General features: G+C 40.6%; 4 protein-coding genes across 11 annotated transcripts in view; 1 reads left to right on the top strand and 3 right to left on the bottom strand.

The window, feature by feature from the left end:
- Positions 1-219: 219 nt before the first annotated feature.
- MKKS (MKKS centrosomal shuttling protein) lies at positions 220-5077 on the bottom strand. The gene is made up of 4 exons (XM_021540274.3): positions 4087-5077; positions 3431-3606; positions 2678-2788; positions 220-2230 (listed from the first exon to the last, which is right to left on the bottom strand). Exons 1-4 carry the CDS (start codon positions 5075-5077, stop codon positions 1790-1792), a joined length of 1719 nt encoding a protein of 572 aa, XP_021395949.2. The 3' UTR covers positions 220-1789.
- On the bottom strand, positions 5072-5451 carry LOC144246044 (uncharacterized). Its single transcript, XM_077781968.1, has one exon. The coding sequence runs from the start codon at positions 5449-5451 to the stop codon at positions 5302-5304; it is 150 nt and encodes a 49-aa protein (XP_077638094.1). The 3' UTR covers positions 5072-5301.
- On the bottom strand, positions 5072-8147 carry LOC144246043 (uncharacterized). Of its 3 annotated transcripts, none has more exons than XM_077781966.1 (3): positions 8013-8107; positions 7028-7253; positions 5072-5498 (listed from the first exon to the last, which is right to left on the bottom strand). In XM_077781966.1, the coding sequence occupies exon 2, from the start codon at positions 7238-7240 to the stop codon at positions 7049-7051; it is 192 nt and encodes a 63-aa protein (XP_077638092.1). In that variant the 5' UTR covers positions 7241-7253; positions 8013-8107; the 3' UTR covers positions 5072-5498; positions 7028-7048. The 3 variants fall into 3 exon arrangements, with proteins under 3 accessions (XP_077638092.1, XP_077638093.1, XP_077638091.1); XM_077781967.1 differs by having other exon boundaries at positions 5362-5498; positions 7028-7257; positions 8080-8147; XM_077781965.1 differs by having other exon boundaries at positions 5362-5498; positions 7028-7257.
- A 43-nt stretch (positions 8148-8190) lies between these two features.
- Positions 8191-12552, top strand: part of SLX4IP (SLX4 interacting protein) — an 81866-nt gene continuing 77504 nt past the window's right edge. For 3 of the 6 annotated variants that reach the window (XR_013339660.1, XM_077781962.1, XM_021540268.3), the window contains exons 1-3: positions 8191-8284; positions 9528-9662; positions 11544-11592. Coding sequence is in view for 4 of the 6 variants with exons in the window: in XM_077781962.1 (XP_077638088.1) it covers positions 11566-11592 (27 nt within the window). In the remaining 2 variants the exon portion in view is untranslated. Of the gene's footprint in view, positions 8285-8400; positions 8725-9527; positions 9663-11543; positions 11593-12552 lie in introns of those variants that run through there. The other 3 variants (XM_021540269.3, XM_021540267.3, XM_077781963.1) reach the window with 3 other exon arrangements.

The following is a 12552-nucleotide window of genomic DNA, read 5'->3' as shown; positions in this document are numbered from 1 at the left end:
AGGCATAAATTCATTGTTATTAAAATTACCTATATATGAAAAAAACTTAAGTTCAGGTATAAATGAATTTTGAGCTACTTACCAAAAATAACATTTAATTATTACAGTTTTTTAATCTGTGACTTTCCTTTTCAGGGAGAATAAAAACCACTGTCAGCTCTGACTCAAGACCTGTGATTCGACCTTCAGACACCAAGACAAAAGAACACTCACAACTACTTCTACTTGAATATTGTTTTAATTTTCACTTCACAGCTGTAGTCACTAAACTCAACATTTTCCACACTGCATAACAAGCTGCTATTATAGGAAGTAAAGCAGTATAATTCAGCACTCTGAGCTGGAGAATCATAATTAGATGAAGCATTACCAAGATTCTTCTGTGCCTTAAGATATGCACCATCATTTGGCTTCATTTTTCCTGATGTCTCCTCATGGCATATGGGAGGATCAAGATATGAAAGCAGCTTTATTAGCTTTCAAACCAGCTTTCAGCAGCCTCCATTCTCAGCCCTTGTAACTGTCTTGCACAAGTCCCCAAAGGATGCCTTTCGGCACTGAAGCAATCATTTCAGGTCATAAAAAGATAAAAAGCTTTAAATAACTCTTAATTTTTTTCCCCAGTGAGAAAATGATTTCTTATGTTCTCAAAATTAAAAGGACTTTGTACAAAGTTCTGGAAAGATCTGGTTTTAATTACATATTTCAAAACTGAGTTATCCATAACAATTCTACTGCTTATATACAGTAAATAAATATATTAAAAACTTAAGAGACCAAGAAAAAAAATAAGCAGACTAGACGGCAACTGACTCGGATGTTTTCTGGAAATGCACCATGAATGATTTGTCCCTTGTGACTGAAAACAAAGAGGGAGAAGAAAAGTGACAAAGAAAATGAGCTAAAGCAAGAAAATGTACCACCCTTTTTGATCTTGCATGCAAGCTGAGAATGAGAAAAAGTTTTGATCATTCAGTCTAGAGTCTTATTTAAAGATCAAAACAAGTCTATGCAGCTTAAAGCCTTACTTCATTAAAAGAAGCCATGCACAGTCAAAGAGCTAATTGAATGGCAAGGTGGACAGTCTTGCAGCTTTGCTTAAATTATAGAAACTTCATTAGAGACTGCCCTGTATTCCCCAGAAGACAATCAAGGTCCACTTGACAAGAGTTTCTTCCATCCAGTATGCTAGTTCTTTTCAAATCTTCCATTACCTACTTGCTACCTTAAGAATTATAGGTTGAGTTTTTATAACTTGTTAAGTAAACTACATATACAAATTTAAATCTTTCACCCATTTAGAAATAGAAACTGCGTATACATATAGTATACAGAGACAAAAACTTAAGGACAAAATTAAAAACAAGTGACTCAACCTATCTGCTAAGCCTTTTTTATCTACAAAATTAAAAATACCAGTGATAAATTCTGCTGCAATATAAAAGTCTCTTTGAGAATGTGTAAAGCTTTTGCTGAGACTGTATAAATCCTAACACATAACATGTTTTCTCAGCAAGTGAATCTATTTTTCCCATTCTTTTGAAGGTGCCACAGAGCTAACCAACATCCAGAACTTTCCTTACTGCAGAGGGAACAGGCTGAACATTTGAAAATGCTTGAGAGCACAACAGGTTAACAATGAGAAGAGTATTCAATGGCCAGCTGTTGAATTTAAAATTTCCATCTGCTGTCCACATTCTAGCCTTTTCAAATATTTTAACACATTATGTTACCCTGCCTTCAAATCAGTGTTGTCTTGCTATATAACACAAATCACATAAGATCAGAGCTAATTTTGATCTTCAATTATGTATGAGAGATCCAAAATCAGGTTGGCTGTCTCCAGAGCTACTTGCAGGCCACTGCACTTGGCAGCAAAGCAATCCAGAGTCCGGAGATCAGCAACCTTTACTGAGGGCTCTTTAGGACAGCCCTGTAAAATGGGAGAGCTAGACTGGCCTTGCAAAAAGCTCCAGCTGAGGTCTTCTGTGTTATCATTCACCCCACAGCTGCATCTTGAAACTAAATCTGACCACCTAGAGGCACAAGGAGAACCTGAGGGAACAAACCAACAGTGTCCATAAACCACATCTGTCAGAACTTCTTCACCATCATGACTCAGAGAGCGAGCTACAGTCTCCAGGGAACGGCAAAACCCGTCAGCAACCAATTGGTACTGTGTCTGAGAACAACCCAAGTCTTTGAAAGTGCTGGCAGGCAGACTAGAACTCTAAAAAAGAAACCAGAACCAGGAAAGCAAAGTCAGAACACAGTTTCACAGAAATAATTTAAGGCATGTATCATACTGCTACTTCTTTTTCCCCCAAAACAGATGGTTCAGTTTTAACTAAAAAATGTTTAATTATTATCCCACAATAGAAAAGAGTCAAAGCGTCTGCATGATCATCTTCCCATATAAAAACTCTACATATTTTCAACACTTTAAAACATGCAGCTACTACAACAGATACCTACAGAAAGATCAACAAGTACAAATATAGTGTTAAGTTTAAAAGAGAATTAAAACTGAGTGCTTCAAATATACCCCTTAATTTTATATTAGTAGTTAGCAAAAATGCCACATTAATCTAGAAAGTTTTACTGTTGCAGTGATTCAACATAAATTCTTATTTCTTAAGTACATTAAGCATCTTTAAAACCCATATGTCTTACATACCTTGTGTCTTATGTATGAAGCCAGGTGAGTTTCTGTACAGCCTCCTCCTAATAATGCCAAAGGTTCCTTCACTGTTAACTGTAACACATGTTCTGCAGTTTCACAGACACGCTGAAAATCACATGAAATTCTTGTTAGACATACCACAATTAATAGAATTTGTCCTCATTGAAAAAAACGACTGGAATAAAATCTTCAGCAGTTTCTGGTACAGATTCCATGAACTTGAATTACATGTGGATATAAAGCTGCTCAGAGATTTCCAAGACCATCTTCACTTAATGAGAAATTGTCTTTATTTGTCCGCACTATGGAGAGGCAGAAATAAAAAGCTGCATTTTAATCCTTCTTTTTCCAAAACAGGGCTATATATAAAAAGTCAGTCAAGTATCAATGACATTTCCAGACCAACTGTTCAATGCAAAACAACGCTTGACTATCATTGTATGTGTTGCTACTGGCATTTTGATTTTTATCTTCTCATAGACTAAATAATGAAAATGAAAATATTTATCCAGCACTGGCCTCAAGAACAGGTGAAAGATGTACCTGCCCCTAAACAACTTACTGTATTAAAACAGAGGTATTAAATGAACATAAGCACTTCAAGGATTTTGAAATTCTGGAAACATATGAACTTAATTTATGTACTGAAAAAATGATATTTCGAAACTCAATCTATTTATTATTTCTCAGTATTTTTCCATTAAAAACATGACTTCCTAAGAAAAGACTTGAATAAAATTTGCCTACCTTCAACTCATCCCATGCTGTTTCACTTCTGTTACAGAGTATCAGGCTGCAGATAACTGTGTCCTCAGGAATTAGATGTAAAAAATGCTTTGAAGCAAAACTCTCAATGCACAAATCTTTCAAACTGCCGTAACAGCCAGGAGACAATGAATGTATAGAAGCTATAGGCTGTGAACCTGTCAATTAAAAAGGAGAAAACAGTATGTGGTACCATCAGAACAGCTACCTGATGCATTTCATAAAGCATAAACTTTATTCCTCTTGGCTTTTTAACTTATATACATTGTTCAATACCTGTCACTTCAATTCACACAGGAAATCACAGAATCCAACACATTTTAACTGCAAGACTTTGTGGCAAATTGAAATTAAAAAAATAATTTTTTCATTTGTCTTGAATCAGTTTGAAAATAAACGAATTGGATATCCCTCATGCAGCAAGCAGTAATAACACCTGTGGTATGCCACCATCAAGGCCTTTACAGAAGACCTATTCATCTTGAAAAGTTATTTTTAGACTAGAAAAGAGCAACTCTTGCTCAGTGGCTAAGGCAGAAGGAAAGAAGAGACCTCCCTCTGCAATGACACCACCCCAGGTGACGCTCTCCTAATGACAACTCCAGGACAATGGTTTAGGCAGAAAACTAGCCTGTTACCTGTCACACGCCTCAGGGGCTCCATCAGAGACAGCCCTGCCCTGTCCACAGCCACGACACCATTCTCTTTCAGGTACTGCTTCAAGGAGGGATGCATCACCTTCTGGCACAGCACAAGGCCCACCTCATCCTTAACCAGCTGCTGCCCCACATTGAGCAGCTGATTCAGCTCTGACGCTTCCAGAGAAACTCCGTGATGGACTGCTATAGTTCCTTCCTCAGGGTTAGAGCTGTCACCTGACATGGACACACTGAAAAGTGCAATCTTGATCACGTTTGAACCAGTCCTTTTGACAGCAAGTGGTTTTCCCAATTGGATTTCTGGCGTTTCTATCAGCAGTCCAGGAAGAACTGCAGAATCCACAACTCTTCTACCTTTCACAGGTATTACCACACACTTGCCTAAAACTGCATTAGTCTCAACATGACACGGAACAGTAAATATAAAAGCCTTTAAAACCAGCGAGGTGAGATGATCAACTTCAGTTTTATTAAGCATGCAAGCAGGTTTGCTTGTTAAAATGCTCCGTACCAAACAAACAAGAGTCTCAAGACTGCTAAAATCCACAGACACCCGGCAACCACAGGCCTCAGATTTCAGGTGGTTCATGCACAGACTCAGAAGATGCTTGCTTATTTGAATGACAGTAAAAGGTGCAACATTCAGGCTCCTGAAATTTTCAATGAAGCCACAGCAAAGAATGGCAGTGAATAAGCCACAGTCACTGAAACGTGACATGTGGTTCAATACAGAGGCTGTCAGGACACGCAGCACGGGCTGGCTGATGGAAAGGTGCCCCAGGAGGGCTGAGGATTGGGAAGTGGCACAAACACAGCCCCCCGCACCATTGTGGAGCTGTTTGAGTCGACCAGCAGGACCGTAGGAAGATTTTAATACCCCACTCAGCAGAGACAGTGACTGACTCACTGCATCTCTAGTTAACGGCTTGCTAGTAAATAACGGAGGCTTTTTAGCTTCAAGGCGAGACATTTTGAAGGTAAGACTTTAATTCTAGCCAAAAAAACATTTCATTTTTGCTTGGATCCATAATTCATTGTACTTTCATATTTTAAGAGTAGTACATTTTAATTCTTTGCAGGTAAGGATTATTTTCGGTGTGAAACAGTATATATAACATTCCTGAAACTACTCATCACAGCTCTCTTAAAACGAGGCTTAAATCATGCAAAATGGATAAACAGCAGGGCGCTATTTCATTCCAGACGATTTTTTCTAGCTTCTGAATGAGACTGGGCAGACTTTTTCGCAACATAGTTTACAAGTATGCTTCCTATATGGACACCTATAAGTGACAGTCCTGCCACAAGCAGAAAGTTCTTTCTACTCCAGGTAGTTTTCTTCATCTTTTCTGGCAACAGTCACAGATGAAAACCTTCAAGCTTAGTTATACCTACAATAAAAACCAGAAAGATATTAGAATAATCTTATGAAAATATTGTATAACTTGACCTATTTTAGTTTTCACCAAAAAAAGTCACAGAAGGACAAATACTGCACCAAAAACCATTTAGGTTGGAAAAGACCTTTGAAGTCGAGTCCTGCTGTTACCCCAGCACTGCCAAGCCACCTTTGAACCATGTCCCCACATGCCACATCTATGCATCCATTAGGTGACTCAGCCACCTCCCTGGGCAGCCTGAACCAGTGTTTGACAACCCTTCCTGTGAAGACAGTTTTCCTAATACCCAATCTAAACCTCCCCTGGTGCAACCTGAGGCTGTTTCCTCTTGTCCTAAGCACTTGCTACTCGGAAGAAGAGACCAACCCCCACCTTCCAGGTGGTTGTAGAAAACACCACATTGCCCTGACCCTTCTTTTCCTCAGGCTGAAGACCCCCAGCTCCCTCAGCACTCCTCACAGGACCACTGCCCTCTCGGGACTCATTCACACCTCAGTGTCCTCTCTGAAGGCTGGAGTCCCTCAGCAGTGCCAAGCACAGGGGACAATCACTGCCAGCACACGCTGGCTCATGTTCAGCTGCTGTCACCACAGCATTCCCAGGAACCTCTCCAGCCACTCTTGCCTGTAACTCGGCATGGGGCTGTGACCCCAGCGCAGGACACAGCATTGTCCTGGGCTGGGGTCAGGGCTTTGTTGAACCTCCACTGGCCTATGCACTCTCATTTTTAACTGAGAAAATCTACTAATATGATTTTACTACAAACACAGAGAGCGCACCAATTATACCTGTCTATTAATAACTTCAATTCTGACCTCTGGTCTGTACTGTTATCAGCAGGTCTGTAAGTAGCAGGCTACCATCAACTTCATTGAATTGCACTGAAGTACCAAAACTACAGTGATAGTCACCTGATTTTACTCAAGAACAAAAGAACTCAACTAGTCAGCAGTACTTGCCAGGCAACAGAAACAACAGCTTTTGATGTTCAAACAAGGTTTCTTATTTCAAGAGGCCCGCAAAGAAAGTTTTTCAGTTCTTATAACAGTAAAACTTAAATCAACGCTTATTTACATTTCTATGCAAACTCTACAGTATTTACACTCGTACTTCCTTTTGTTTCATTCTCTGTTGTAATCACTATCCCTACTCAGTCATAATATGTTACTTTGTACAGTCAGAATTATTTCTGGGCAGTTTTAAACCTGAAAGGACACTGTTATAAATCCAGTCACATGAGTTTCATTGCCGTCCTGAAGTTACTGGAGCTTGTTTTAAAATATCTTTAAGACACATAATACCCTCACTTAACTGAGCTCATCGTGTGGGATTTAGCAGTAGTTTTTGAAATTTATGATGCACTTTTTGGGTCCATGTAGGTACAAAAAATTAACTCAGTTGCAAAGTAGAATAAAGCTCTGAAAGACTAAAGTTAGAATACCAAGGCTGTATGTTTAAAAATTCTCAATTAATTCATCCTCTGCCTCATAAACACAGACACAACTAATTAGGCAACTTACCCAAAAATCAAAGTACTAATGCTATTTTTCTTTGCTTTTGCGAATGCTTTGCATCATGAATGTCAGAATGTCACGTTCTGGAGAAAAATCCTCTGTCTTCACTTCGAAAATAGGACTGGACTTCAAGTAATACCAGCCCCAGTGCACTAGCCCCAGGCTAGCTCCCATAACAATCAGAACTTTGTTGTCCTTCCAGAAGGTTTTAAGACTCATTGCAAACTGGCATCTACCTAGGTAAAGATAATTTATTATTTTAAACATATTCTAGAAATATTTTTTCCTTACTCTGTAATAACAACAATGAATACATGAAGCTGAATGTTAATACCTTTAATTGCAGTGCAGCAGATGACTAAAACACTAAACAAAAAGCCTTACTTTGTGAACAAAAACGCACCTCAATTCAGACATTTTGAAATGTTAATTGCTGCATTGTCTTCGAGCTTTGGCATGCTAAATCTTAAACACAACAAAGCTTTATCTAATTATCTAATTACAAGCACTAGTGCCCAGATGGTAAGCATCTGAAGCCCAAAAGCAGGTTCAAAATACACCTTCCTCCCCATAGTTAATAAAATTCAATGAGTAGCTGAGCTCCCAAGGTAATACAGAACTTTGAAATTGCAGGCAAAGCAAGGTGTGCAGCTCCTGAAACCACTTTACCTTTGTTCAGCTTTGCCTGACCACCTTATAGTATTCAGAAGCGGCACCATTACAAAGGGAGCAATTAACTAATCCTCGTATAATAAGAAGGTGGAAAAAAAAACCCAACATACTTTCCATGGGATTTCGCACGTATACTCATGTTTTATACCAAAATACCTCACTGGTTTGAGCGGCCACAAAGCTGTAACTCGGAGAGGAGATGCTCCCACCCCCGCCCAACCCCATGACCCTGACAGGTGTAACCCGGCCGACCACCCACCCCTCCCGCACCCCGGAGCCCTCCCAGCCCCCTGCTCCTCCTTCCCCGCGGCACAGCGACCTTGAAGCGCGGGCGGCTGAAGGCACAGCGGCGCGAAGAAGGTGCCACCGAGGAGGCGAGCACTCACCCGCCCACCCCCACACGTTCAAACACGCCCCGGCAGGAAGCAGAAGCACGCAAGAAGCACGGCCCCGGACATGCCGCGCCGCCCCTCGCCGCCCGCCATTAGCCGAGCGCAGCGTCACTCGCGACCCGGCCCGCCTCAGCCGCTGGCGGCCATTTTGCGTGCGGGCACGCGGGGCGGGCGGCGGCGCCGGGCGCGGCCATTTTGGGTAGGGCAGAGGAGCGGCGGGAGGCGGGCGCGGCGGGGGGAGGGTATGGCCGCCTTGTGCCGCCCGGCGCTTGCGGCCGCGCCTGGGCTCCGGCCCCGCCTGGGCTCCGGCCCCGCTGTTCTCTTCGGGTGAACCTCTGAGGGGATGCTCGCAGGGCCAGGGCTCTGGCGGCGGTGCCGCTCGGCTCCCACCGAGCCTCCCTCAGCCGCTCTTTCCCGTTCCTCAGCCCCGCCCAGCCTGGCCGGGCATAAAAACGTGTATATATCTGATTTTTCTTCTTTGCATGCCCGCTACTGTGGCCACTCCGCCTTACACCTGCGTCCAGCTGTCTGAGGCTTCCTGTGGGCGGGCGAAAGTGCCCCGGCCAAAACAAGTTCAAATAACTTTGTTCCCTAACCTCCGGTTTCCGTTAGCTCTTTTGCTTTCCTGTATTCACTCCTGTAAGTACAATAAATACTCCTGTGAATACAGTTATACTTCTGTGTTCACTCTTCTCTCTACTTCTGTAGTCACTGTCTAGAATATCTCATTTTATATTCATTTGTTAATGAATGGGTTTGTTTTCAATTTCGTTTATAGTTGCAGAGTTTATGACTGTAGCCAAAAGACAAGTATTTAATGCCTCATCCCCATGCAGAAATGAATATAATTTCTAAAATAGTATAGTAATTTTTCCTTGCAAATTGCAATCAGCTGTTCCACAAAAGTTTAAAAATATAATAGTACCTGTTTGTGGCCCTGTGATACTCCTAAGAACCTCTCCTCCCTCTAGTTCTAGGCAGTTCTGTGATGACTGGGTCACGTTTTGGAAACTGAATTGTTGAGCCTTAAAGGTGAATTGGCAGTTTATGAATGAAGGAGTGTAAATAACAATGAGGAGAAAAGGTGCTGACTGGGATGGAAGAGTATTTTTCAAGGATTAAGTGGAGTAATTGGCAGCAGTGGGCATAGAAATCCTGAATGGCAGATAGGAAGATCGTGGTGTATAGAAATACTGAATGGCAGATGGGAAGATCGTGGTGTATCTTTCCGGAACTGGGGATGCTTTACTGGCTGTGTGAGTAGCTGAGCATTGCACTGCTCATCCCAAGCTTAGGATCTGCTCCCAGAAACTGACAAGTGCTGGACGGGAAAGTTCAGAAAAGTCTTTTATGTTGTGATAGTTAATTTTGTGTACAAAAATACTTAATATCAATTTACCCTACAGAGTTCTTTAATTAGTGTTTGTTTCTGCCGCTTTCAGGTGCCCCCTCTCCCCACTCGGAGATGGGCAGTGGGTGAAGCTTGCTGCTGTACATCCAAGTGTGTGCCAGGAGTTTTCAGTTCCTCCTCCCTCTGAGCTCTGCATTTCCTCACCACAGGAAGCTGCTTTGCCAAGGTAAGATCCTTTTCATCAGCTGGCAGAGGACACTTGAGCTTGCTCTCTGGATGACCATGTGCTCTGGCTTCTCCTGAGTACCCACCGCTCCATTTGACTCAAATTTAGGGGAGAAAGTTATTCTGCCATGTTATTTTTAATGTGCATCTCACTCTAGCTACAGGCAATCTATGTGTTTGATTCTAAATCATGTCTTCATGCACAGGTAGTATCAAAATTTTATGTCTTGGAATACTACACATCCTGTATCAGGACTTTTTTAGTATAAATATATATATAGTCTTGCGAGGAGCTTTTCTGCCATATTTGCTTATCTTCATGTGTCCTTGTGTGGTGTTTACTTTAGAGGTTTGCAACAGAAAAAGGATTCCATGAGACAGAATCTTGCTGTCAAACAGCAGCAGTTGTAACAGATCTGTGGTTTTGGTGTTTGGTGTTTTATTAAACACAGGAAGTGGCAAAGCATTTTGGGACTAGTTGTTTTTGGTTTGTTTTTTCTTTCCTTGAAAAATCGGTGAGTGGTTTTCCTTATCTTCTGATGTCTTAGTATTGAGTATTTTTTCACCTGGGCCACTTCAGTGATTACCCTGATGGTTCACAAATAAAATATTTTCCTTTTTTATTCTGTGGATTTTCTTACATTTTGTCTGTCTGCTGTATTTCCTTTGTCTTATCTGTGTGGTCAGTGCAAAGAATTGGGGTAGTTGGCAAACTCCCAAAGTTGGCTTACACCCAGGAAGAGCAAACTGAACCAAAGCTAACTTCTCTTGTGTGTCCTTTTCCTTTTTATGTTTTTCTTCTGTTATTTTGTAAATTGGGTTTGGAGGGGATTTTTGCATGCCAGCAGTTTTCACGTGAGTAGTAGCAGACGTGTTGCAACAGTATTATTCTGGAAATTAAACTGGTAGCAGAAGAAAGCAGTGATGTCAGGGTAAGTTCAGCAGAGCTTTCTACATGACTGAACTGAACTAGGATGTCTCAAGTGGTCCAGAGCTCTGTCCTTTGCATTGTGTTTCTCAAAATTGCTATCAGTAAAGTTGTCAGGATTTAATGAGATAAAATGGAGACATTTCCAGGGCTGTTTGGTGCAAGGGAGAATGATAGCGAGATGGCACAAGGCATGATGGCATTCCAGCTTCTGTGTGCAGGACTGTTAAGAATTTTAAGATTAAAATCATCGTGCTACACTGTGTAGTTTTAAAGGCTGTTTGTTTATCTTGTTTTGCACTTTTTTGAGTTAAATAATGATAACAATTGCATTGTGAAACGTGGAAGCATAGTGTGTGACAGAAACAAGTATCCCCAGCCTGACTGGTGTCCCGAAACATCGACAGCTCTATCGCAGTACTTACCTGTGACTTGAAATACAAAATGAGAAATATATACACATTCCTCAATTTTTAATATTTGCACTCAGGATCCCAAATGAAGTGATTTAGGTCCTGTTTTGGATAAGCAAGGGAGGAGGATGTCCAAAGTTCACTTTACTTTTGTGCAACCACCATAAGATTTGGGTTATGGTGCTTTATGTGTATAGTATAAAATTTTAAATCTACATAACATGTATGTCTGGATGGACACTAAGTGAGCCAAAAGCTGTAGTTTCTTACTTGAAAGAGTTCTAACTTTGTACTTCCCGTGTTGGATGCAAAGTGCCAAAGTGCCTCCAAAGTTATGAGGTTCACTAAATGAAACCAACACACGTAGCTAAGTAATTGTCCTTTAAATAAGAGTTTTCCTTATTTTACTAAAAGCAGAGTGTAGGGTTTGAAGAAGAGTAGTCATGAAGGAATGGGCCCCAGATGTAAAATTCATTCTTGATTGCTGTGGAGATCTGAGTGTTTCTCCAGTGCTGATCACTTTTAATTGGTATTTTTATAGGACCAACTTACACTGACCTATCATGGCATCCAATAAATTTGTCATTAAGGTAAGTAAAATGTCATAGCTTTAAAAAAAGAATAAATCTGTAATACTGCTTAGAATGTGTCTGTTGATACTAAAAGTGCATGCTTCAGGCTTCTGGTCATAGAAGCATACTTGACATGAGCTTTTTTTCTCCCTCTGGAAGCGGACTTGGAATTGCTGCTGTGTCATGGCAGAGTGTGTCTGGGGTCAGCTGAGGATTAAAAGGCTGTAACTAAAAGTGATTAGTTGTGCAGTGAGAATTAGAAACTGCATGAATTCTCAATAAAACAGTATTTGCTACCTGAAAATCTGAATTAAAATTTTAGGTGGATTATTTTCTTACTTAAATCTTGTAATACTATTTATGTACTTCCCAGGTCTAAAAATTCTTGGTTTAAGGTGTAGCAATGTTCTTAAAGTATTAATTTATTTGTTTCTTTTTTTGCCTCTTTTTCTATTTTCAGGGATTGGTTGTTTCATGTGCAATAAAATGCTATTGAAGTTCATTTTGCAAACAGTCCTAGACTTTTAGTTATGTGCTGAAGAGCAAAACTTTCTAAAACATTCTGTAATAAACATAACACTTCATAATTCTACAACTGTGACTATACCAGCTAATCAATAAATAAGCCTAATTGTGTTAGCTCAACATATTATTCGCTTGGAAGTGTTTTTCCAGGAATTTTCATAACACAACAGATTTTTCTTCTATGGATAGGCTTGGAATTTTCTTGGAGGGCAGCTACAAAATCCTTCCTGAGGGATCAGGCTGTCGAAACTGTCAAAGCTTGGTTTTGTGGGTAACCAGCCTGTTTAATGAGATGACCAAGCACTTAAGTTTTGTGTGCTGTGTGCTCTTTTCCAAGGAAAACTGCTGTCATTTAGTGGGATGTTTGCTTTTTATTTTTACCTTTTAACAGGATTGTAAACCTTCAGAAGGTTAACAGTATCCTATTATTCAGTGTTGCTGAGTTGGTAGAGA

Source organism: Lonchura striata, chromosome 3 (genome assembly GCF_046129695.1).
Source record: "Lonchura striata isolate bLonStr1 chromosome 3, bLonStr1.mat, whole genome shotgun sequence".
Taxonomy (NCBI): Eukaryota; Metazoa; Chordata; class Aves; order Passeriformes; family Estrildidae; genus Lonchura; species Lonchura striata.
Note: the sequence above shows the minus strand (reverse complement) of the source record. Positions and strands in the feature narration are given on the sequence as shown.

Bases quoted from the DNA above. Each gene is read 5' to 3' on its own strand.
- LOC144246044 (XM_077781968.1), bottom strand. From the start codon at position 5,451: ATGAAGAAAACTACCTGGAGTAGAAAGAACTTTCTGCTTGTGGCAGGA.
- LOC144246043 (XM_077781967.1), bottom strand. From the start codon at position 7,240: ATGAGTCTTAAAACCTTCTGGAAGGACAACAAAGTTCTGATTGTTATG.
- MKKS (XM_021540274.3), bottom strand. From the start codon at position 5,077: ATGTCTCGCCTTGAAGCTAAAAAGCCTCCGTTATTTACTAGCAAGCCG. The intron at 3,607-4,086 runs GTAACAGGCTAG...TTTAATTGACAG, and splicing joins GCCCCTGAGGCGTGTGACAG to GTTCACAGCCTATAGCTTCT. The intron at 2,231-2,677 runs GTATGTAAGACA...TTTCTTTTTTAG, and splicing joins CTTCATACATAAGACACAAG to AGTTCTAGTCTGCCTGCCAG.